The sequence below is a fragment of the Acipenser ruthenus genome, chromosome 4, assembly GCF_902713425.1.
Source record: "Acipenser ruthenus chromosome 4, fAciRut3.2 maternal haplotype, whole genome shotgun sequence".
Classification (NCBI taxonomy): Eukaryota; Metazoa; Chordata; class Actinopteri; order Acipenseriformes; family Acipenseridae; genus Acipenser; species Acipenser ruthenus.
The window spans coordinates 6389717-6417146 of record NC_081192.1 but is presented as its reverse complement, the minus strand read 5'-3'; the positions used below and the strand labels follow the sequence as shown (position 1 = coordinate 6417146).

General features: G+C 39.8%; 1 protein-coding gene across 6 annotated transcripts in view; it reads left to right on the top strand.

The window, feature by feature from the left end:
* LOC117400721 (beta-chimaerin-like) overlaps positions 1-27430 on the top strand; it is a 116300-nt gene that overhangs the window by 76078 nt on the left and 12792 nt on the right. For all 6 annotated transcript variants that reach the window (XM_059021698.1, XM_034001017.3, XM_059021701.1 and 3 more), the window contains 2 exons: positions 13196-13273; positions 20877-20961. In XM_059021698.1, coding sequence (XP_058877681.1) covers positions 13196-13273; positions 20877-20961 — 163 coding nt within the window. The remainder of the gene's footprint in view (positions 1-13195; positions 13274-20876; positions 20962-27430) is intronic.

Below are 27430 nucleotides of genomic sequence, written 5' to 3'. Positions count from 1 at the left end.
CCCAGGAGGGAGGAGACAGAGCCCTTCCCATCCTCTGAGGAGTTGCTGGACTGGGTGTCGGACCCGGATTGGAACTGGGAGGACCTCCCGAAGCTTGTTGACCTGCTGTGGGCCAGAGATGGGGAACATTGGGAACGCTGGGAACAGCACTACTCCCCAGTGCCCTTTGTGAACCCGGCAGCCATGGTGATCAACTACTTGGCTGCCGATATGGGACTGCCCCAGCAGGTTGAATTCCAAGTAGGAGGAGCCACACCTACCTGCACCCTCACTGGGCTAGAGGAAGAATGCCTGCTGTCCCCATCTCCACCAGCAGAGGAAAAATGCCTGCTGTCCCCATCTCCACCAACAGAGGAAAAGTGCCTGCTGGTTGCACCTTCAGAGCCGCACCCATCCCCTGCAAGAGAGGGAGACCCACACCAGTCCCCTGCAAGAGAGGGAGACCCGCACCAGTCCCCTGCAAGTGAGGCAGAGCCGCACCAGTCCCCTGCAAGTGAGGCAGAGCCGCACCAGTCCCCTGCAAGTGAGGCAGAGCCGCACCAGTCCCCTGCAAGAGAGGAAGAGCCGCACCAATCCCCTGCAAGAGAGGAAGAGCCGCACCAGTCCCCTGCAAGAGGGGGAGACTACACGCTGCTCCCACCTCCGTTGCCATGAGACTACCTGCTGCTCCCGCCTCCGTCGCCAGGAGACTACCTGCTGCTCCCACCTCCACTGCTTCTGCCACTAGGAGCAGAGCAGCCTCTGTCTCCACCATCTCCACCAGGAGTAGAGCAGCAGGAGCCGTCTCTGCCTCCATCACCTCAACTGCTTCCACCACAAGGAGGAGAGCAGCAGAAGCTGCCTCTGCCTCCGCCACCACCAGGAGCACAGCAGCAGGAGCTGCCTCTGACTCCACCACCTTTGCCACCAGGAGGAGAGCAGCAGGAGCTGCCTCTGTCTCCACCACCTCCACCAGGAGTAGAGCAGCAGGAGCTGCCTCTGTTTCCATCACTTCCACCAGCAGGAGCAGAGCAGCAGGAGCGTCCTCTGCCTCCTCCACCAGCAGAGAGTGAATACCTGCTGGTTCCACCTCCACTGTTGTGGGAGGACTGCTTACCCCTCCCACCTCCACCAGCAGAGGGTGAATACCTGCTGGTTCCGCCTTCACTGTCGTGGGAGGACTGCTTGCCCCTCCCACCTCCACCAGCAGAGGGGGAATACCTGCTGGTTCTGCCTTCACCACTGTGGGAAGAATTCTTGCCGCTCCCACTTCCACCACCAGAGGAGCTGCTGCTGAGTTTGGCACCGCCCAAGGATGCCTGCCTCACTTTGCCCAAGGATGCCAGCCTCGCTTCGCCCAAGGATGCTTACCTTGCATCGCCCAAGGATGCCTGCCTTGCATCGCCTGGGGCTGCCTGTTGCCCCGCATTGCCTGGGTCTGCCTGGTGCTCCACATCGCAGCAGGAAGTACTGTGGACGGAGCCCCACCAAGGGGAGCTGCCGGCTTTGAAAAAAGGGGAGGAGGGCGAGAGACCACCAACCCCAGCAGCAGTTTCGCTGCCGGAGATCGTGGGGGGGGGGTCAGGAGACCTACTCCCACTGCAGCACGCGCTGCAGGAAGTACTGTGGCCGGAGCCCCACAAAAGGGAGCTGTCGGCTACGAAGAAGGGGGGAGGTCAGGAGACCACCCCCCACGCAGCCTTTCCGCTGCCAGTACTGCCCCGGCTGTAGCAGCAGCCTGGCTACTGGCAACATTGCCGCCCGTGAACCCCTTGAAGTCCCTGTTCTTGGCCCAGGACTTTGAGCGAGACTTTTGGGATTTTAAGGGGGGAGGTGGCCGTTGAGGCCATGTGTGCTGCGCACAAGGGGGGGTATATGTGGCAATGTGCCCCGCCCCTGTGTGTATTTTTGTGTTTTATGTTGTATGTTGCGTGTGTTAATGTTGGTGTATTGTAGTTGGTACACGGGATATAATGCGGGTAATGAGCACAAGTGTTTTAAAATGTATAATTGTATTTAGGCACGGGGATTGCACTTCACTTCACGTGCATTTAAAGTATGTAATAATATGTGAGCACGGGGTTGCACAGAATTAGTTCACGTGCTGGGATTCAAGTGAATAATTAATTAGTAATTGAATCCTGGCACAACAGTATATATAGATGCATGTTTTACTCACTCTGGGTTGTGTGATCAGGGCGAAGGAACGGGAGAGAGTGAGGAGAGAAAGTAAAGAGAAAGTAAAGAGAAAGTAAGCAATTGCTACGTGGTGCTGGAGGACCAGCACAGTATGTGTTTGTTTAGTGTTCGTCCCTGTTTGTTAGTGTCTGTTCATTTTGTTTGTCTGTTTATTTTGGCAGCAAGTGCCTTGTCCTGTGTTTTGTTTTGTTCAAACCTTTTATTTACAATTTCATCCGTCCTGTCTGTCTTGTTCATTTCCTGGTTCTGACGTCACCACTCAGCCAGCCTTGTGACAGTCATGGTCACGAGGGAATGAGATTTACCCTGTCCCTCTCTGTGGCAATTATTTTCGGCCACAAACCTGATCATCTCGAGCTGTTCTCTCAAACGTTCACGCGCATCGCCACTTCACGTGTAAATAACCACACATGGAAACTCCCCCATCATTGTTACATGCTGTCTGGATTGGGAGCAGTGGACGTTTTCACGTGAAATGTGGGTTTCCATGGCGTGAATTTCCTGTGTTTTACGTCGTGCTCACGAGTGAATGAGATTTACCCTATCCCTCTCTTATTATTATTATTATTATTATTATTATTATTATTATTATTATTATTATTATTATTATTATTATACAAAAAACAACCCAGCATAAAAAAACCTGTTGTCCTACTTCTGGAATAATATTGTTGCTCCTTCTTTATAGTGTTATATTTATTTACACAGAATTATACAGAAAAACTCCAGAATTTGCTGTTAAATTGTTTGAACCAACAAAATCACAATGGAGTCAGATTATTACTCACCTTAATGCATTTCAAACTATACCGTATATTTTCTTATAAGTTTCCTTTAAAAGGGTATCCTTTACTGATGTTTTTCATTGCCGTTTAAAAAAAAAAGTATTCTCATTTATTAATAACTTAAAATTGTCTAAATAAAACAAGACATTAATTGAGTAACTGTTAGATTCTCCTTAATTGTAAATACTATTATAGTGTTATATTTTTGCTCCATAATGCAGTTATATGACTAACTTTCTATGCAAATGGTGAGTGCACTCATTGTGATACATGCATTCCAGTATATTATTAAAATGGTGCTGCAGGGAATGAATTACAGTATGCTAAGAGGGTCAAGTCAGAGGAGTGTGATTAACGCACATTAAAAATGAATCACCGAAGAAATTAACACAGAAGTTAACTGTGATTAATTGACATACAGTATATAATAGATTAAAAAAAAACTGAAGAGAAAAAACAAAAGGTGTCATCCAGTTCCCCACCAAGCTTTTGTTCTGTAAGGTCATGGAAAGCTGCCTGCATATTTCTCCTTTGGAACACAAGAACCCATCTGCCTGTAGAGCAGTTTCAGCACCAGCTGCTGCACATTATTGCTCTGCCGATGATAAAATCATCCAGAGCATGCCTAACCGTTTTCACACAATCCACCAGGACACAGTTCACTCGGGGGATTGAAGAGGGCCAGGGTCAGCTGACACCTGATACTTAGCTGAGAGCTGGAACAAAGCTGTAAAGTTACCTCCACCCCTGTATTCAGTATTAGGGCCACCATTTCTTCTGTTAAATGAACTCTCATTAAACTAACAGCTGTACACTACCAAGTACTTCATTTAAAAAAAAATCCTCTTCTGGCCTTTCATTGTACTGAAGTAATATGACCTCAGACCACTTGTATTATTTTTCAGTATAAGACAATGGAACTATTAAATTAATCCTAAGGGTAGAAGAACCTCATAACAAACCTCATTGAAAAAATAACCCCTTTATGTATGTGTTTATTTTTTATTTATAAATCTAGAGAATAAACTATGCTACCAGCATATCATATGTTTTAAAAATGACATGAGCGTCAGTGAAAAAAGGACTGGTAAAGCAAATCTCTTTATAATGTGGGTGCCAGCACACCTTCAGCACGCATGCTGTACACAGATGTAGTACTGATAGATGCCTCCCAGATCCGCTCAGCATAATAATAAAATATATTTTTAGCTCCACGCATTATGAGTGGTGTGATTTTGTTCAAAATGATTATTCACTTCAAAGAGGTGTTTAGTCTTTGGGAATGGTACACTATTTTACTGTCTTTGCGTGTATGATCATTAAGCAATCCATTATACTACAATGATGTCTTTATATCATTGATTGACCACATTTAAAACAGAAATGACAACACTAAATATACAGCATGCAAAAATAGGTAACAGGTAGTCTTTGTGATCAAATTTGATTTTGTGTCGCCATTGAGTCTGAATGTCGGATTCTAGGAATATTCTGCAGACAATCTCATATCACTGCACTGATAATGATATACGACTGATAACAGCTGCTGTTTTCCTTTGAGAGGAGCTGGTTCTTTGCTATGCAGTACCTTTAGAGAGCTCATAAGATGTTTATGACAATGGAATCATATAATCATATACAGTTGTAGTCAAAAGTTTACATACCCCAATGGAAGTTTATAATTTCAAGAAATTTCTCGAAAACAAAGAATTTTAGGAAAAATCCTTTCTAGAAAAAGTTTTGCTTTTGTGGATGAGGAAAAAGTTACAAGAAATATATGTCTACAATTATTTATTCCAGCAATTTTCATACCCTTTGATGCTATGATAGTATTGTCTACAAGGTGCTAGAAATTTCAATATGATAATGCAGAACTTAATTCTAGAAAACTCTAGAAAATGCTGACATTCATGGTTTCTGATCTGCTCACTCCATTGAAACTGCTCTGTCACTAACTCGCTAAACTCTGCCCGTGCTGCCTCTCTCTTCTCTGTCCTAATTCTCCTCGACCTCTCTGCTGCCTTTGATACTGTCGATCACTTTATTCTCCTGTCCTCTCTCACTGACCCGGGAATCTCTGGCACTGCTCTAGCTTGATTCTCCTCCTACCTCTCTGACCGCACCTACCAGGTAACCTGGCGTGGCTCAACCTTCACACCTCACCCTCTCTCAACAGGAGTCCCCCAAGGATCAGTCTTGGGTCCTCTCCTGTTCTCTCTCTACACCCACTCCCTGGCCTCTCCTACTTGCAGCACATCCAAAAAAGAATTGTGAGGAAGGTTAATAACAATCAGAGATTGACTGACAAAGATATTCAAAGTGAATTGGCTGCAAATGGGACTGGGGTTTCCATTTCAACCATAGGTTGAGTATTGCATGGTGAAGGTCTCAATGATCGCAGGCCAAGGAAAAAGCCACTCTTAGGAAAAAGTCACAAGGACAATCACTTGGAAAACAGCATTTGAATGATGGGTATGAGTTGTGGTCAAAAGTTTTGTGGAGTGATAAAACTAAAATCAAGCTATTTGGTCACGCTGATAGTTGTTACGTTTGGCGAAGGTCTGGTGAGGCGTACAAAGAAAAGAACACCATACCTACTGTCAAGCATGGGTAATATGGGGGCTGTTTCTCCTCTAATGGCACAGGAAATTAAGTTCCAATACATGGTAAAATGGATTCCATAGCATACCAAAAGATATTGTCTAATCATCTGAAACCCTCCTCTTTTAAGTGCAACTGGACGTTCCAACATTCCTCGGAATTTGAATGAACTGGAACAATTTTGCGTTGAAGAATTGTCAACAAATCACTATCTATTATTTGGTTATTATTGCTAAAGGTGCCTCAACTAGCTATTAATTTCATTTTCCTTGTCAGCATTTTTGGAGTTTGGCAAAAAAATTGCTGAAATAAATAATTGTAGACATCTGTTTCTTGTAACTTGCTTTCCTCATCCACAACTTTTTCTACAAAAGATTTTTCCTATAATTATTTGTTTTCGAGAAATTTCTAGAAATTATAAATTTCCATTGGGGTATGTAAACTTTTGACTACAACTGTATATATTTGAACCAGGATATCCGAAGAAAGAGGAACAACTTGTAGTGTTATAAATATTATAGTTGCCAGAAAAGTCTGTTTCATCTAAATAAATACAGGTCAACTGTAAATTATTTTGAGTGTACCAAAGTGACTTTGGCTTATGAAGATAATATGGCCTATAGCGGTGTATGTACAAAACAGCTGTGTTTTCACAGTATACCTGGTGGTAGCTTGAAAATAGAATTAGGTCACACTGAACAAACGTAATGTAATGTGGATTATATACATATATTGAACTGCTGGCAGATTAACGTTGTTGACATTAGTTATAGACAGTACAACTATCTGCCCTCCTTCTTCTTCAAGGATTCCAAGTTGGTATTTATGCATCAAATGAGTGCGTGGAAGGTCTTAGGCTCTGCACGTGGACAGCTTGGTTTATTTTTCTTTCGTGTTTTATGTAAATAGTTTAAAATTAAAGTCAGACGCTCCGTCTGGGACATGCTACCTGCTGTGTTTGGTTGCAGGGAAAGCAGCTGGTGATTGGTCCGCTGTGGATCCCTAACCAACAGGTGGGCATGTCCCTGCAGAGTGTAATTTCAAACTATTTACATAAAACACGAAAGAAAAATAAACCAAATAAAAAGCACACTTTCCATGTTCAGGGCCTCAGTCATGTCACAGAGGGCACACAAATCAGCTGTTCCTAGGGATTTTAAATTGTTAGCCTCATGACAATGTAGTACAATACTTTTCACAGATAGTTCCAGTTCTACTTTACTACTTGAATAAGAGATGTCTGACATTAAATATGTTTATTGTTTTACCTGTACTCGGGGACAGACTTATGTGTAAGATAGGCATCAATTATATGTGAAGATTTGAATTTCATGACAAAGGCATTCTGTGACCATAGTCAAACATTTATACTCTAATCAATACAAGTCCTCGTTAGACTTTGGCCCTCTTTTATCTAATGCATTTAAATGTATTGTCTGGTTTTGAATTGTATCAATCTAGGTTGCGTAATGCTCCTTGACTCATACTTCCTGATGAATGTTATAGTTTAAAATTATATTTATTTCATATTATTCTTGCATTTTACAATGGTTGTTTGCAGTATCTCTTTACATCTAAGCAAACATAAGCTTTTCCTCAGAGAATTCTGAGAGGAGTTTAGCATGCAGTTTAGCATAACATTAGTGTATAATATACAAGAAAGACAACAAACACAAATAATATGTGTGTGTGTTGATGTTTATTTATGTACTGCAAATATTTTACCAGGAAAACCTTAAAGAGATGAAAACATCAAATTTATAATATATACATACAGTTAAAGGTTACAAATTAGTGAATGTATTTTTGTTACATAAGTGGGTTGGCTTTCTGATCCCACTACATAATATACAGAATTACTATATTATATATAGTCTATTTCAGAAGCACATGCACTGCAGAAAGCCCTTATGTGAGTGAAGAGATGTCTAGCCATCTGTCTGTCAAGGATTGTATCTTAGTCTCATAGCAACATGCATTGCCATGTTTATCAAGAGATATATTGTATACATTTTGCAAGGAGAGATGCTTAAAATCATTTAAATGCTAAAATTCCATAAACTAGCCTAACAAAATTAATCAAAGTACTGGGAACATTAAACAAAATGAAACTCCATTTTCCAAGCTCCAAGTTCCATGCTTATATACATTTGTTCTAGATGTTTGATATTTTTTTGAATGTGTCCTAGATAGAGTATATGTGCCCTAGATAGAGTAAAAATGCATCCATTACATTGTGTTTAATGATGTTCCATGTTGTTACACTTCAGTCAAGCCAAAACCAGCTCAGCAAGAAAAGCAAACATTGTATGACATGCCTTTGATGAGTAGACAGTGTATGTCAGTGGTGGCCAATACATGACAATGAATACATACAAAGAAAAATGACATTAATTCCAAACAGTAGATGGTGCTAATAACTGTACTCTGGCTTCCATACCTCAGTAACCTGAGCAACAAGTTTCCTCAACACATTTTGTAGTGTACAGTTGTGAGTTTGTGTTTGGTGGTTTCAATGGATCGTTTTGTGGTTACAAAAGATGGGGGAGAGCCTTCTGTGCCTTCCTACTGATTTGGAAAAATATCCCAGTTTCAAAGAAGGCGAAGCTGGCACCAAACTATAACATCAACGAAAGGTGGGCGCTGGAATTTGCTGTTATTTTTGGTTCCACATGCCTGTGGGAGACTACGTTTTCAGCACTGACCAACCTGCAGATGACAAAGCACGGAAAGCATTTCAAATTCGAGGCTCAGCTTTGTTGTTTGAGCCTGAGCTGGAAAAATGGTCAAAACCAAAGCATGCAAAAGTTCACACTAAACTTTAGGCAATTGTGCTTTTTTATGCCACCATGTTTAGTTTTTGCAGAAAACAAAAACGGGACACATTTGTGTACTTGACTTAAGATATTTATTTATTTTTAATAAATTGAAATGCTCTTTGTTACTTTTATGGGGTGATTTCTATTGGACAAAAATGTCAAAAATACATAGCAGCTGTCAGAATGTTCTTTTCCTCAGATAAAAAAAAAACTTCAGTATTTTTCATCCTTTCTTAGTTGAAAATGCTGATATGGTTGCATTCTGGTTTTTTTTCTGTCGTTGCTACCTTAATGTATTGGTCACCACTGGCTTAAAGCCAGATAATCCCAATTGATCAAAAGGGTTTTCCTTTATAGTACTCGTGTTCACTTTATTGCTGGTGGATCAATACTTGGTGTATTGGCCACCACTGGTGTATGTCAATGACGGCTCAAAAATGGTTTGCTTCCAATATTAAACAGGTAAGAAAAAGGTTATGAAACCCAGCTAACAACATTGCTAAAGGCAGGGTGCAAAAGGCAAAAAGCACCACCAATGCACCTTAAATATGTACGATCACCTGGGCTAAACAATTTGGTTGCAGAAAACTGCACATTGAGAAATATCTTGGCACTAGTAAACAGGCCTTTAAGAGGTGAACAGCTAATATATTAAAAAAGTTTGGATGGACATGGAGCCCAAGGTGTCCTACAACATTAGAGAGTGGTGTCTCTAGGACAGAACGTATTGGTAACCCCATGCTGCCACTGCCCATGCTGTACATGCTATGTGCATACAAGCTATTCATTTCCAGTGTTGATAATTTACATCTTTCATGAGCACTTCATTTATCACAAAAAATAAATAAATGAAACAGGCCTTGTTGAATTTGGCAGTGTAGGACATGTCAAACATTACCCTCCCTCGGGCTGTTGAAGTGCTGCAATAGAACTACATTGGGTGCAGTGCTTCAAATATTGATTATGGTTGTCTGCTTTAGATTGTGGTGAAACGGCTTTGGCACAGTTTCATTGTTTTTCAGTGTTGTTACCGCAGGTTAACATAACAAATGACTTTTTTATTATTATTATTAATTTATATATCTGGGACGGGTTATTCTCTAAAAAGCATACCCTCTTTTGTTAGTCTTCAGTGCTCAGTGAACAGGTGGCTCTGTCAGTGGCAGGATTACATTTACTCCAGTTGGCTAACTTTTGCTGGGTTAAATAAACAGAACATGTGACTTCCCAGCACACAGTAGGGTGGTCACATCATAGCAGGGCTGTGGCTGATTGCTGGAGCAGCCCAATGCTGTGATCTGCTGCGCTGTACAGAATCTGTGAAGGGCGTTCCTTGAAGTTCTTAAGAGTTGCATTTTTATATAAACTGAGAAAAAAACTACAGTTAAACAAGCAGACAGATGGAAATCCATTGCACACCACTAGATGCACATGCCAGATTGTCTCTTGTCTTTTATTTATACGATGGCTAGAATTTGACAGCAAGTTGAAAATGTTTTTGTTATGTCCCTTTATGATTTGTATAGGATATATATATATATATATATATATATATATATATATATATATATATATATATATATATAATGCTCCAGATAAGGTTTTGGGTCTGGGAGTAACTTACCCTCTAATTTTAACACAGAGAGTAAAATGCATTTTCAGGGGGTAAAATGCAACATTACATTCAAGTCATGAGTAATCTCAATAAATACTGTACAGTCTATAATGTTAATGGGGTAGGCCCTTCCATTTTAACTGTAGTGTTACTTTGAACTACTGTACAACCACACGTGTGTTCTACAAGGTTCTTTATCAGCTCAGCGCATTTTTTTTTTTTTTTGAGGTATCAACACACTGGAAATTAATTCTGTTACTTATATTTTAACATGCATTACACTCAGTGAACATGTTACAACTTCAATATAAAGCCAGATAAATAAAATAAGGAAATGCATAAATAAGTTATAAGACAGTTCGTTTAATATTATAGGGACCTTTTTTTAGAGGTTGCCTCTGAATCCAGTTGGATTTGCAGCTGGACTGGGGTTTTTACGCTTCAACCTGTGTAGCTTCGATTTTTTTCTTATTCTTACTGTGATTGGCTGCAAAGACAACAGGCTTAGCCAAAGATTGGATAATGTTTGTTGGGTTGGTTTTTCTTGTGTACTATTTCCTAGTACTGTAACTGAAGACATTGTATTCTGGGAGATGTAGTTGTTAAGTTTTAGGGGAGGCGGGAGCAGAGGCAGACAAGCTGTGCAGCAGAATTGCTATGTGTATTTTTATGCTTTAAATGAAAACCTAGTGCGTATTTTGGATTTTTAATGCATAAAAATGGCAGGTACGCAGCTTATCTGGACTGCTGCATATATATATATATATATATATATATATATATATATATATATATATATATATACACACACATTGAAATGTATATATATATATATTTAAATGGGAAATTAAAAATAAATCACATTTGTGTTGCATTATCCATTTAGTGAAAAAAAAGTAAAGCCTACTATTATTTTTATGGCATCTGTAAAAGTAAAATAAACTCTAAAACCCCAGAGCCAGACTGCAGAGCTCACATGTAGATTGTATACATTTACAGGGGTGTCCCTTACATGACTGAATCCATTCCAAATGGAATCCTCAAATAGAATAGGGTAAGTCGTGCTGCTCCATATACAAGACGTACAGAATTTTTTTTTTGTGATTTTAATTGGATCATCTGAATATGTATATAAAATAGAATTGCATCCACCTGCTTTGGGGGTAATCCTAGGAGAAGCATGGACAGGTGGTTGAAATCCTGTGAGCTTCTCCAGTGTTGCAGAAACCAGGGGTGGCTCGGGTGAGGTGAGCTAGTGGTTGATCAAATTGAGCCCTAAGTCAAGGAGGAAAATATTTTTGTAGGGTCCTATTCATAAAATGCTAAGGTTAGTTTAAAGGAATATTTTTTGAAGCCCGTTTTGATTAAATCAAGTTCACTTTTTCAGCTGTTTTACAGAAAGTTAGAAGTGTATTCTTAGTTGAACCTGAACTCTTTAAATTAATCATTTTTGAAAATGAACAATTGGTTGTCTGGATTTTTTTATAAATAAATCTGCATTTGAAAATTGGTCCTTATCTGAACATTTACATCTGCCAGTACCAAAAATAACTGCACACTTTGGGGAAAATAGGTCGAAACCAGTATGACTTCTCTATCTGTGTCACAAGCCTAAAACATGTAAATAACATCAAAATGATATGCCCTAAAAATGTATTGAGCTGCTTTACAGAACCATGTTGAAAAATGTTTCGATTTTCCTTAAACTCACAGATGGATGGCAGGAGTCAGGGTTGGCTTTGCACGGGACAGTAGGTGCTAGATTACAGTATAGTCATTTTATGAATTGTTTTCAGGCCTTATCATTCATGGGATTGTTTTATAAATTGATTGATCAAATGATTGAACAGGCAAAAGCAACACTCTCATGAACACTGAATGTTAACTATCAACTATTGCAATAGTGTTGTCAGTGTTGTTGTTTTTTTTCAATTACACCACCTACTGTACATTTAGCTGTGTGAAACAGTGTTTAAATAATATGTGGCACTCTGGGTGGCTTGTATTCAGATAGATAACTGTCTTATCAGAATGTGAGCAAAGATTTGAAAGGGACAGGTGCTGTGGATCAGGAACAGGCCACACTGATTTCTAACATGCATTGCACAGTACAATACAGTCCTCTTTGCCAGCTCTATTCCATTGTGTGTATTTTAAATGAAAACACCCTCACTTAGCTGTAAACAAAACAAAAAAATATTTTTTTAAAAAAATGTTTGGCTCCTCTTAGTAATTATTCATTATTTAACTGTGAGTTTTTTGGGTTGTTTTTGTCAAAGACTCTTTTATTGAATTTACTTCATGAAATGTCAGGCAAAACAAAGAAGGCAGTGTGTAAGTTCATAAAAGCATAGTCCACACTCGGGATCCTATGTAGAGAATATTAACCAAATCAATCCCCTCATAGGGTCCTGGAGGACATGTATTTCCACAGGATATGCAAGGGGATTTCCACACTGTAAGATTACACTGTGAGAGGGGCTTACAGTGTTTAATCTCCCGCATCCCGAGAGCAGCTTGTCTTCAAACTCTCTGGGTCTGGTCCACGGTGTAATTGGATGCAGCACCAGCCTTGGAACGTCTACTCTGGGTTCCTACTTTAATGTGGAACCAAACAGAACTGATCTTTCCTTTGAAAGCTGCTGTGCTCTCAGGGTGCAGGGCTGCAACCCCCCCCCCCCCCCCCCTCTCCCCCCCCGGACCTCTCTGCTCTAACGGCTGGCTGGATACAGTTGCCATGGATCTCTGTTCTTGCTTTGGCGCATGAATGTGGTCTATTGTCTGAGGCACACTTTCCTCTGAAAGCTCACTTTAGCACGGGGCTGTGCCTTATTCAGATGCAGAAACACCTTCCATCACACAAGACAGCCCATTCAAATTACATGCCAGAAGCCTCGGCAGAATGGAGCACAGCAGCTGCTGGATCTTTGCTAGCTGCCTTTAGAAGACGGTTGATAAACCAAAGGGCTTCCAGCCTTCACGGCTCAGGGGAGGAAATGGAGAGACTGTGGGACCCTTGCACCACCATGCCCTCTGAGGAGCTGTGGTTAGAAAGAGAACAGAACTGCACCGCAGCGCCACAGAAGTCCAAGCAGGACCGGAAGCGCCAGGAGCTCCTGGCCATGGCACTAGGGGTGAAAGTTAGTGGAAGAGGGGCAATTCTGTGGCAACCTCTAAAACTCTTTGCCTATTCACAGATCACATCGCTGGTCAGGAGGGCAGCACTAAAGGAAAACGAGAACCAATTTAACTATGAGAAGGCTCACAATTTTAAGGTAAGGGAGACCTTTAAGCTACTTCTTTTTAAATATACTATAATATGCTTTTTAATTGATATAATGAACCCTTTATTGTATATTGACTAAGTTGTTGGTCGTTCAGTAAGTCAAATTTGCTTTTACTCTTTTAGACTGGATTTCTTTTTTTAAATATCAAACTGAAGTAGCCAAGTTAATCTGATACAATGAATGAGTTTCTACTGAGTCATACAGGGAATCAGCATAAAGGGTTGTGCAGTAAAGGGTTAAAGTGTTTTCTCTTTGTTTATACAGCAATGCTGAATTGTACTGAAATTAGAATAGTACCCAAGTTATATACAGAAAATGTACTATGAGGTTTGATTTAATTACAATATATACACTTCACCTTTGGGTAGAAGTGTATATGCTGTAAAAGTGTGGTGTTTTATTATGTTTGTCTTGCTGTGATGTTGCATTGTGACTTCAGTGCTACTGTATATAATGTATGTCAGCACTTTTAGGAAGCACTCACACCGTTCAAGTACACACATGTTGGTCACAGTAACCTTGAAGGGGTTGTACTGCATTATATACCCATAATACTTATATTACAGGTGTTTTTCACATTTGTAGCATAACTTCCAAAGATACAGCATTATACTGCACTTGACTACAGTAATACTATATACATATAATGTAGTAGATCTATTAGTACAAGGGTTGGTTTGGTCCTTTCTGGATCTAGACTACAACAAGACTTCATTTATTTAATTTAAGACACTTTTAAATTTAAAATGACATTCTTCTGTAATGTATGGCGCTTGCTCAAGGTAGCGTAGTAGCAAAGCTAAAGCTAAACCTGCCTTAAAACCCACTTATGATCTTATGATCTTATGATCTTATGATCTTATGATCTTATGTTTTCAGCGACATATGCTACCAAATCTCTTTTAATCTGTAAACCCTGCTATCCATATTATGTTAATGAACAACTATGTGATAGTGAGGGGGGTGTACACTTTTTTTTACTTCATGTATATAATATGTATCATTGTAAAAATTAAAAAAGAATACATTCAATAATATTGATAATTGTAATAATGACCTATCCAGTGTGTTCTTAAAAGACATTTGCTTTGTAAGCTGTTGCTGTAATCTTCTTACACAGAGGACAGGGTTTTATCTGCTCACTTTAGCTTGGCTCCCATCCAGCAGGTGCCGTTCCCTTTAAGAGACCAGACGATAAGGATAAGAAACTGCCAGATCACTTTTAGAATGAAGCAAATCACACAAGACTGTATAAACCCTGCATTAGCTCTGTCCAGACATGTGGGATAACCTGGCAGAACATCTATTCGGTTCTTTGCATTCCTGTCATTTTTTACTTATTTTTTTTGGTTTTGCTTAACCTTTAGATCACTATGAATTTGGACTTGACATTTGTTTCCATTCAGACTTTCTTTCATAAAGAAGAAAAAAAAGAATAGAGTTTGGTTTTCTGGAGGTTGTCAGAGCATTCTAATGTTCTTTAAAGCTGTTTTTGAATTGTGTTTTATGAGTTTGACCAACATAACTACTGGTATATTCATTCAACATGAAATCTCAAAGCTCTTGAGCTGATTTCTAAACAGGTTTACCTAGGGTTGCCACCTTTTCCACAGACCAAACCCAGACATATTTTTAGTCAGCCTAGGACTATCAAAACTGGAGTACTGTAATACAGTTTAACACAATACCACCAGATCTCGGTACAAATCAGTAATCAGACAGTATATACAATATTGTGCTGTTGATATTTCTAACAAACTAACTTGCAAGCCATAGTGGATACAGTAAGGTAACACATGCCCACACGATTCACTAGTTGAAACTCATGCAAATTTACAGTGTAACACCACAGAATAATAGTAGCTATATCATGGTACATTAGAGGCTAATCTTACCTGAGACAGGTAGCTGTGGTGATGAGTAACGGCGTGGTAAGTCCATGCAATTTCTGAAGCGACGATGCTGTCCACCTTTTTTTTCACAAATCATTTTTCCAGACAGTCACTAGATTCCTGATAGTGGAAATCCTTTAAGCAACTAATCTATGTCAAAGAAAATATTAAAGGAAGTTTGGTGTTTCTTATGCGTTTCACTTAAACCCGGACATTATGGCGTCCAGGTTTGTTAATTCCTGCCACCTGGACACAGATGCCAATTCCGGACTGTCCGGGTCAAACACAGACAGGTGGCAACTCTAGGTACTCTAAACATTGAATTGTCTTTTAATGTGTGTCAGTAAGATACAGTAAACAAGTTTGAAATGCTCATTTACTGATTCAGGTAGTATACAGAGGACCATATACCTGCCAGGTTGATTAGATTATGGTCAGAAACTCCTTAAAGACAGAATATCATATTAAAACATCTCATTGAAAGTTCATGTTTTTCCCAGGCAGGCATGCATGAAATCACATTGCTGTAAATGAAAAAGTCTGACAACCAGTTACATTCACCTTTGACGTGAATTCAAGTACACTGACAGGCAGACAATGACATCACCTTAATGAGTTAGAGACTGAAAGCCATAGAGGAGCCTGTGGGGATGTCAATTGATCAGTTAACCTACCATAGAATTACATTGCTTTCCCAGTAAAAGCTGCTGGAGGCAAGACAGATTGCACATTCCTCGCCAGTATTCTGAGGTGATTAAAAGATGAAAAGCTGTGTGAAATTCCAGGAGAACATCTCCTCACAGGGATGGGGTGGGGTGTTATCCTTGGCTACACCAAGCCAAAGGCCAGGTCAGGGCCTCTTCTAGGGTTTTGCTTAACCAACCGACTCTGTGATTTGAGGCATACAGTCCAAGCAATCCATGCTCTATTGATCAACAATAAATACTGAAGTATATTAACAAAACTGGCTGCACCTGGGCTCTGAATTGTAAACATTGTGTCTGTGTGACCACTGAAGAATTTTAAGCACGGTACTCTTTAAGGTGATTTCTAAGCATTTAACACAGATGGAAAGAATTGACTCCTATGCCAGGATAGAGAGTAATATAAAATTCCTGGTTTTACAGAGAATATTGGAACATAATACTGTAGAAAGTTAATGAATGGATGAAAATATAGATAGATAGATAAATAGACACGTGAATTAATGCATACATACATACAATACTTAAATACATAAGTACAAGGAAATATCACCAGATTTCAGTGGGATATTGAAATATTGTAAACACTTTAAGCTGTGTAATATAAAAATGCATGTACACAGTGTGGGACATATAAAATAACAGTTAATGTTCCCTCATGATTTAATTGTGAGGTGTTTGTGTCCTTTTAGTCTTTCATTGCAGCCTGTTTCTAAACTAGAAGTACTGGCTGAGTTGGGCAAAAATGACCCTAAAAAGTCTGCTGGATTTGATGGTATTGATCCATCTTTTTGTAAATGAGTTGCTCATCTGATAGTATCACCTTTGACTCAGTTATTTAATCTTTCTTCATAACAGCAGAAATTCCTGTAGACTGGAAGTCAGCCCTTGTCATGCCTCTCTTTAAAGATGGTGATTTGACAGATCCTAACTGTTATAGGCCTATATTGGTTTTACCTTGTATTTCTAAGATCATGGAAAGACTTGTGAATAAGTGGTTAAGTCTTTTTTTAGATAGCATTAACATTCTATCCAATATTCAGTCTGGTTTTCGTTCTGGTCACGGTTGTGTTACAGCTATTTTTTATTGATTTATCTAAGGTTTTTGATATTGTAGATCACTCAGTTGGTTTTGATATTAATTATCTTGCATGGTTTCAAAATTATTTTCATAATAGAGCTCAGTGTGTAAAATCTGATAGATTTGTTTCACAATTCCGCACAGTTACTGAAGGTGTTCCTCAAGGTTCTATATTGGACCGTACTCTTTTTTCAATTTATATTAATAATATTGCTCAGGTAACAGGCAACTCTCATATTCATCTTTATGCAGATGACACTATTTTGTATTCAGTTGGTCCTACGCTGCCATTAGTAATGTCTGATTTGCAACTTAGCTTTGATCAAATTCAACAGACCTTTTATGACTTGAGTCTTTTGCTGAACATTGATAAAACTAAACTTATGCATTTTAATAGAAAAAATATGACAGGTTCTCTTAACAGTGTTTGCAAAATGTTTGCTTCTAGTAAGATTGAATTAGAGCGAGTAGCAGTTTATAAATTATTATTATTATTATTATTTATTTCTTAGCAGACGCCCTTATCCAGGGCGACTTACAATTGTTACAAGATATCACATTATACATTATTTCACATTATACAGATATCACATTATTTTACATACAATTACCCATTTATACAGTTGGGTTTTTACTGGAGCAATCTAGGTAAAGTACCTTGCTCAAGGGTACAACAGCAGTGTCCCCCACTGGGGATTGAACTCACAACCCTGCGGTCAAGAGTCCAGAGCCCTAACCACTACTCCACACTGCTGCCCGATATTGAGGATTTGGCTGGACAGTGCTTTGTCTTTTAAAAACCCATATTGATACAGTTCAATGTAGTTAAATCTAGAATTGGTTTTCTATTTCGCAATAAATCATGTTTTACAGGTTCTGCTAGGTATATTCTAGTCCAGATGTCTGTTCTTCCAATACTGGATTATGGTGATGTTTCTACAAAATGGCCTTGAAAGCTGCTTTGGGGGAGCTTGATACTTTATACCATTCTGCTATATGATCCATAATGCTGCTTCTTATCTTACTCATCACTGTGATCTTTATATTATGGTTGAATGGCTCTCATTGCACACTAGGCGATTGGATCATTGGCTTAGGTTTATAGAACCCTGATTGGGAAAACCCCACTACATCTGTGAAACCTATTACAGTCCTCTGCTTCAGTTTACAATTCAAGATCAGATTCTTTTAGATTGGTTCTTCTCAGAGTGTCCACTGTTTCTGGGTGTAATTCATATTAGTTTGCGGCTGCTCATAAATGGAATACATTTCAAATCAAATTAAAACTACAGAGTTTTGTTTCGGAGGATGTTTTTAATCAGAATCTGAATTCACTATTGTCTGATGCATGTGTTTGTAATTTGTGTTATTTATTTATTTTCTATGTTGTATTTGCTTGCTTTGTGTTGCTGTAATGTTTGCCTCTTTGTTCTCAATCTTCTTAGCTGGTAAAATAAAGGTTAAATGGAATGAAATGAAATGTACTGTCTTTGGAGAAATATTTTAAAGTACAGGATTAGTACTGGTTTGCTGTCTAACTAATCCCTTTTTGATTAGATTTGTATATCCCGGAAACAAGGTTGTATCCAGCTGAAAAGCTTAGCTGAAAATGAGGTGGGCAAAATAAATAATATATGTTAAATTTAATTATTCAACATCATTACTAGGGCCATTCCACATGTTGCATTTCTGATAAAGTGCTATTTAGGAAGGAAGGAATTCACAACTGAAGTACCCCTGTTTGTACACCACATTATAGTGTAGAAGGTGGGAAATTCAAAATTCCAGCTGATGGTGATAAAGCGAGAGTTTATAAAGCTTCAACACTATTCAAGTCATCCTTTCTGAAAACAGGCTCAGTTACAGTAGTCTTGGGTATTCACAGATTTTCTTCAGTCCCCTCAATTGAGATGTCATTCTTTTTTAAAGTACTGTATAAGAGAGAGAGAGAGAGAGAGAGAGAGAGAGAGAGAGGGAGAGGGTAAATAACACACCATAGGCACATACTGTACACTTTGTGACGCCATTGCTCAAACTGTTGACATTTTTCAGTACGTTTCATAGTAATGTGCTCATCTCAACTTCAGAGATGTCTAAATCCAACCATTACTTATTAATTACTTACTACTCATTAGTTTCATGCATGTTCTTGTATGTGCGTGATTTCAGCCCCACCCTGTATATTGAATACCACAATGTTTAGTATAAAACATGCATCTTTTTATTTACTTATGTTTATACAGGGCAGCCTGGTGTTGACTGCTGATAAAGAACAGACAGCCTTAATCTAGCACAAGTTTTGAGACTTGAAGCCAAACCACAAAGCTACTGAGACACACCTTTAGGGTACTCGTGGCATACATCTGTGTCATGTAGGGATATTACTTTTAGCTTCTGGTGATGAGGTCACAAGAAATTTTAAACCAATCAGATCATTTTTTCTGTGAATTATCTTGTACTGTTTCATACATTCTGTATTCGTTTCCTACTGGAGCTTTATCTCCCTGGGGGATTCTGTACAGTGGAAGTATGTCACACTTTAGAGAACTAGTTTTCCAATTGTGATGGATCTTGTCATCCTTTAGAATCTGGGGCTATATGGATGCTATCTGTCTGTATGTTCATCATCTAACTATATGTCACACATACCCTTTTCCATATAGCTAATTTAAAAACGTCATTGGATATTTAAAAACCCTACAATAGTGTTAAGCTGTCTTGTTTTATCAAACTGTAAAACAGACTTCCATTAAGTGTACCCTTTGAATCGATTGTGAGACCCCACGGAGGCAAAGATTGAGTCTCACCACTATAAAGAGCCAGCTGCCATGTGCCTGGCTACTTGATTTAAGACTGTAATTTCAGCATTAGTCAGAGCACATGTACTGTAGCTGTAAATGAATCTGTGACAATGGAGTCAGGTATACATTGGTCAGGACCTTCAGAGTGACAGTGAGCTTTTTATCCAAACTGTTTTGCTTGCTTGGTTTTTCCATTTCTTATTTATATTGTAATGGCTACCCTTCCGGATGGAGCACAGGCATGCTACATTAATCCTAACCTACTGGAAGGTCATACATTCCTCAGGATTTGCAGCTGTTACTTTGATTGTCATCACCATAAACAACATTGTATTGTTCTCTGTATAATTATTGAAATTATTATACTTATACCAAGTCCTTTTCTGATTATATTGCTTTTGATTTATAGTAAATGTATAGGCATATTTTTCTGTAAGTGTTTTGCCTTTTAGCTTTATTTATGAAATTTCTACCCAGAAATTCACTGAGAGGTGACATTTGAGGAACCAAGTGTTCACCATAGATTCTCAGCAAATCCCAACCCTACTCAGTAACACTTCAGCCTAGTTTTGAGAAAGATATTTGATAAGGCTAAGACCATGAAATTGAACCTATCTACACCCCATGCCTGTAAGAAATACTGTAGGTATTTATTTTAAGAGCCCATTTGCAGAGTGTTAGAGAACTTAACATTTGCAGCTTTAGTCATTTACGTCATTTGGGAGCTATTTGAATCGTAGCTATAATTCGAAGACCAGTGTGACATGCCAATCCTGGCAGCCGCACAGACAAGAAAACCTAAATGTCTGATCCCTGAATTTTAAGATCTTTTCACTGCAGTTATACAATGCCTTGAAAAAAGGAATAATTTCACCTTCAATTTTACTTGCAAAAATCTTTTCATCAAAGTGATCTGCCAAAGGCCCAGTTGTAAAAAGTTTCTTTTCAAAGGTGCCTAGTTGTGCATTCAGATAAAATAAAAAGTGCCCTCTGCAGTGTTCAGCATTGAGATCCCTGCTGAGTGGATTGTTTCTGTTGTCTGTTGTGCTCTCCATCTGTCACACCATCTGCCCCCTGGCCTCACTTCTTCTTCTCTTTCCCTCTTGCTCTCAGGTCCACACATTCAAAGGTCCTCACTGGTGCGAGTACTGTGCTAATTTCATGTGGGGGCTCATCGCTCAGGGAGTCAGGTGTTCAGGTAATTGTCTTCCACTCTTACAGATTCCCAGATACTGTTGAGTTTGAAAAAAAAATACTTTATTATAAATCTGTAATGTTATGACTGAAATTAAGTGTAGTTGCTTAGTGCACTACATAACGGTGCATTTACTGCTTATAAACTGAGAAAAGACAAAATCCTTTTTAGCATTCTCATTATTATTATTATTATTATTATTATTATTATTATTATTATTATTATTATTATTATTATTATTATTATTATTATTATTTATTTCTTAGCAGATGCCCTTATCGAGCCCTTATTGATTGACAATTCAGTATTACCACATAAGTGACTGATAGACAAAAAAAATAATTTGCTTAGGTGCTTTCTTTTCTGTTTTTACATATGTACAGTATTTAATGTGTGAATCATAAACATATTTTGATATTGTTTTAGTTTAAACAAAATTTAAAACAGAGATAACTCCATCTGCACTGAAATGCAATATTATTGCATCTTGAGATTTCTATATATGAGATTCTGTTTTTATTGCAAAGAGAATGTGATTCATTAACATGGCTATTACCAGCAATTAGAATGTGAATTAATATGAGATGCACAAGAACTGCGCGAGAACTGCCAGTGACTCTCTATACAGCACGGATCAAGTTACAGCGAAGCGCGAGAACTGCCAGTGACTCTCTATACAGCACGGATCAAGTTACAGCGAAGCGCGAGAACTGCCAGTGACTCTCTATACAGCATGGATCAAGTTACAGCGAACCGCGAGAACTGCCAGTGACTCTCTATACAGCACGGATCAAGTTACAGCGAAGCGCGAGAACTGCCAGTGACTCTCTATACAGCATGGATCAAGTTACAGCGAACCGCGAGAACTGCCAGTGACTCTCTATACAGCACGGATCAAGTTACAGCGAAGCGCGAGAACTGCCAGTTACTCTCTATACAGCACGGATCAAGTTACAGTGAACCGCGAGAACTGCCAGTGACTTTCTATACAGCACGGATCAAGTTACAGCGAAGCGCGAGAACTGCCAGTGACTATCTATACAGCACGGATCAAGATACAGCGAAGCGGGAGAACTGCCAGTGACTGTCTATACAGCACGGATCAAGTTACAGCGAAGCACGAGAACTGCCAGTGACTGTCTATACAGCACGGATCAAGTTACAGCGAACCGCGAGAACTGCCAGTGACTGTCTATACAGCACGGATCAAGTTACAGTGAAGCGCGAGAACTGCCAGTGACTCTCTATACAGCACGGATCAAGTTACAGCGAAGCGGGAGAACTGCGAGTGACTCTCTATACAGCACGGATCAAGTTACAGTGAAGCGCGAGAACTGCCAGCGACTCTCTATACAGCACGGATCAAGTTACAGCGAAGCGGGAGAACTGCCAGTGACTCTCTATACAGCACGGATCAAGTTACAGCGAAGCGGGAGAACTGCCAGTGACTCTCTATACAGCACGGATCAAGTTACAGCAAAGCGCGAGAACTGCCAGTGACTGTCTATACAGCACGGATCAAGTTACAATGAAGCGCGAGAACTGCCAGTGACTCTCTATACAGCACGGATCAAGTTACAGCAAAGCGCGAGAACTGCCAGTGACTATCTATACAGCACGGATCAAGTTACAGCGAAGCGCGAGAACTGCCAGTGACTCTCTATACAGCACGGATCAAGTTACAATGAAGCGCGAGAACTGCCAGTGACTCTCTATACAGCACGGATCAAGTTACAGCGAAGCACGAGAACTGCCAGTGACTGTCTATACAGCACGGATCAAGTTACAGCGAAGCGCGAGAACTGCCAGTGACTATCTATACAGCACGGATCAAGTTACAGCAAAGCGCGAGAACTGCCAGTGACTATCTATACAGCACGGATCAAGTTACAGCGAAGCGCGAGAACTGCCAGTGACTCTCTATACAGCACGGATCAAGTTACAATGAAGCGCGAGAACTGCCAGTGACTCTCTATACAGCACGGATCAAGTTACAGCAAAGCGCGAGAACTGCCAGTGACTCTCTATACAGCACGGATCAAGTTACAGCGAAGCGCGAGAACTGCCAGTGACTCTCTATACAGCACGGATCAAGTTACAATGAAGCGCGAGAACTGCCAGTGACTCTCTATACAGCACGGATCAAGTTACAGCAAAGCGCGAGAACTGCCAGTGACTCTCTATACAGCACGGATCAAGTTACAGCGAAGCGCGAGAACTGCCAGTGACTCTCTATACAGCACGGATCAAGTTACAGCGAAGCGCGAGAACTGCCAGTGACTCTCTATACAGCACGGATCAAGTTACAGCGAAGCGCGAGAACTGCCAGTGACTCTCTATACAGCACGGATCAAGTTACAGCGAACCGCGAGAACTGCCAGTGACTCTCTATACAGCATGGATCAAGTTACAGTGAAGCGCGAGAACTGCCAGTGACTCTCTATACAGCACGGATCAAGTTACAGCGAAGCGCGAGAACTGCCAGTGACTCTCTATACAGCACGGATCAAGTTACAGCGAAGCGCGAGAACTGCCAGTGACTCTCTATACAGCACGGATCAAGTTACAGCGAAGCGCGAGAACTGCCAGTGACTCTCTATACAGCATGGATCAAGTTACAATGAAGCGCGAGAACTGCCAGTGACTCTCTATACAGCACGGATCAAGTTACAGTGAAGCGCGAGAACTGCCAGTGACTGTCTATACAGCACGGATCAAGTTACAGCGAAGCGCGAGAACTGCCAGCGACTCTCTATACAGCACGGATCAAGTTACAGTGAAGCACGAGAACTGCCAGTGACTGTCTATACAGCACGGATCAAGTTACAGCGAAGCGCGAGAACTGCCAGCGACTCTCTATACAGCACGGATCAAGTTACAGTGAAGCGCGAGAACTGCCAGTGACTCTCTATACAGCACGGATCAAGTTACAGTGAAGCGCGAGAACTGCCAGTGACTCTCTATACAGCACGGATCAAGTTACAGTGAAGCGCGAGAACTGCCAGTGACTCTCTATACAGCACGGATCAAGTTACAGTGAAGCACGAGAACTGCCAGTGACTGTCTATACAGCACGGATCAAGTTACAGCGAAGCGCGAGAACTGCCAGCGACTCTCTATACAGCACGGATCAAGTTACAGTGAAGCGCGAGAACTGCCAGTGACTCTCTATACAGCACGGATCAAGTTACAGTGAAGCGCGAGAACTGCCAGTGACTCTCTATACAGCACGGATCAAGTTACAGTGAAGCGCGAGAACTGCCAGTGACTCTCTATACAGCACGGATCAAGTTACAGCGAAGCGCGAGAACTGCCAGTGACTCTCTATACAGCACGGATCAAGTTACAGTGAAGCGCGAGAACTGCCAGTGACTTTCTATACAGCACGGATCAAGTTACAGCGAAGCGCGAGAACTGCCAGCATTTGAGCATTTGAGAATTCAACATCGTCTCCCTGAGTTAGGGTTGCCACCTGTCCGGGTTTGATCGTACAGTCCGGGAATTGGCACCTGTGTCCGGGTGGCAGGAATTAACAAGCCCAGACACCTTGATGTCCTGTTTTTAAGTAAAACGCATAAGAAACACTAACCTTCCTATAATATTTTCTTTGATATACATTAATTGCTTAAACGATTTCCACTATCTTATTAGAAAACTGTACTGTTTAGTACTGTTCTGTACATTCTACTTTATCCCCAGCATTTGAATAATGCTGAAGACAACGAACATATCCACGTGATGTAAACAATCCAAGTGCAGGTTTGCAGTCACGTGACCCCAGCAGGCTGTCGGTATTTGTAACCAGAGAGGATACTTCTTAACTCCAGTCACAGGAATTAGAAATATCATTTATGATGTGCCAGATACTTGGAATTTGTGACCCCTACTGTGCACCACCGGTGAGCGAGCACACTTTGATGTGATTTGACCAAGTTTCATTTTTCCTTTTTACGAAAACGTACTCACCAGTACATGTTATTAAAAAAAAATAGTTTGTTACAAAATACCGTACTAATATGAATTATATACAGTATTTACATGTTGTTCGTATATAACCGTTTAACATATTTTGTTAAATAGACTCACAATTAAAACAATGTATATGACATATTTGGTATAAGAGTATCATAACTGTGCGGGGATAAAAAATAAAAAAAAAAAACTTTTGTTCTACGAAACGTCAGTAACTAGAATCTGTATATTTCCTGTAAAATCAACTTCATGAGTGACAGCTAATGGTTAAACTAAGCCAAGGAGACTAAAAGGACTATGCAGTGCGAAAAGGAGCACAGCATTAACACTATAAGGTACGTGCACAACGATTTCTGTTCAGTTTTCAAGTTGCCTAAAATTACAGGTAGATGGATGCTGTTTGCAATTATTGTACTTTTAACTATGTTATAAATGATGATGTAACTTGCCGTTTTTTCACATTTCCAATGTGTTTTTGTTTCAGATTCATTACACACGTTAAAGACTACTATAAATTCATTTTTTTTAATGGACTTTGGCCTCTTGTGTCCCAGTGATCGTGTACTGTTTCAAAATCAAACAATTAAATAAATCAAAAGTCAAAATAAAAGCTGGCTGTAAGAATTTACATTACAAAAAAATTAAACTTAGCTCATGAAAAAAAAAAAATTGTGCTTCAGGGCACGAAACTGGTCTGCTTTACTTTTAAAACATTGCTGGCATTAACAAACCAGGATACAGCACATGCTGCTCTGGTTACATTCTTTGACAGCATTTTAAACAATGAGTTTGTACTGGGTGTAAATGTGCAACCCTAGAGCTCAGTGTCACTAAGACATACTTTGGCACAGTGTGTTTCCAAAAATTGACACACAGTTTGATCACTTGTTTATTCTAGCATAATGGATTAAATTCCCTGTACTCTGTGTGTGTGTGTGTGTGTTTCAAGCACTTTTTAAACCCTAAGTAGACCTTTGTATCTTAGAGTCCAGCACATGCTTTTGTATTGAAACTTACAGTAATGACCGTGGCTGTAGTGTTCAAAGAAGTATGCCCTCTTCTCTGTAATTTAATATTATGTTTTAATGCAATGATACTTTCAGTCAATAAACAAGCAGTACTGTGCAACTATATTTATAAAACTCAATCTGTATCCAATAGACTCTAACCTGTGGTAATATAGAGGTAATTTGTGTATTTCAGCATGTGTTGTACACTTTTATTGTACAGTTATGAACATTCAAGACCGTAAACCCAAGTTTACCCTTCTCTGATACTGTTGTACAATAGTAGGAAATACCTGATTTTGTCATTCCCTATACAACTAATATCTTTAACTTACATTCTCACTACTCCTGATTCCCATAGTCAGAACTGAGTTGTAATCAACACAGGTGAATTTAAATACAGTGTTACTGCACATCAGCGTTCATCTAACAAAAAACATAATTAAATGAAGTTTCATAAGTGTATTCTCATATTTCAAAGCCCTGTTTAACCTAAAATAATGTACAGTAAAAAAAAACATGCACACATGAATGCCAATACAACTTACACATCATGGCTTTATTGTTTAATGCAAGATTACTTGATTGTAATGGATTGTGCTCTCAGTTTGGCTAAAGCATCCACCTTGGCTGTCCAGTCATATTTCACCAATTTCTCTGGCACTGAGTAAAGAGTTGTGTATGCTCCGATCTGAGTTCATCACTGACGTTAACGAACACTATTGGACAGTATGTTCACTGTCACTGGATGCTTAATTATGTCACATCCTGTTCCTGCCTCTGCTCTGCTTTGTCTTTTTAGCAGCTCATATCTCATCAGTAGTTTGAGATACAGACTTTTCAGTGTCGAATCTGCTTGGGCATAATGCAAGAGCCCTTCACTCTGACCTGTGATCTAATCTAGTAACTCTAGTCATCGTTTTTGATGCTGTGTGTGTGACACGATTCTACTTGATCCCCAGTCTGGGTGTAAAATCTGTTCACTAATATAGCCTGTGCAGGGTACTGTAGATATCTCTTTTCAGATATGGCAGGGTAATAGATATGGTTAGGGTTTAGGTTGGGGCTGGTTATAAGGTCACTGTTTAGGGCTAGGGCTGGTGTGATGATGGTAATGGTTATGGTGATGGTGATGGTAATGGTTATGGTGATGGTTATGGTGATGGTGATGGTTAAAGTGATGGTGATGGTTAAAGTGATGGTGATGGTTAAAGTGATGGTGATGGTTAAGGTGATGGTGATGGTGATGGTTATGGTGATGGTTAAAGTGATGGTTAAGGTGATGGTGATGGTTATGGTGATGGTTAAAGTGATGGTGATGGTGATGGTGATGGTTAAGGTGATGGTGATGGTGATGGTTATGGTGATGGTTAAAGTGATGGTGATGGTTATGGTGATGGTTAAAGTGATGGTTATGGTGATGGTTATGGTGATGGTTATGGTTAGTCAGTTTACAGCCTCAGTATGGCAGTACAACAGTATAAAAGTCAGAG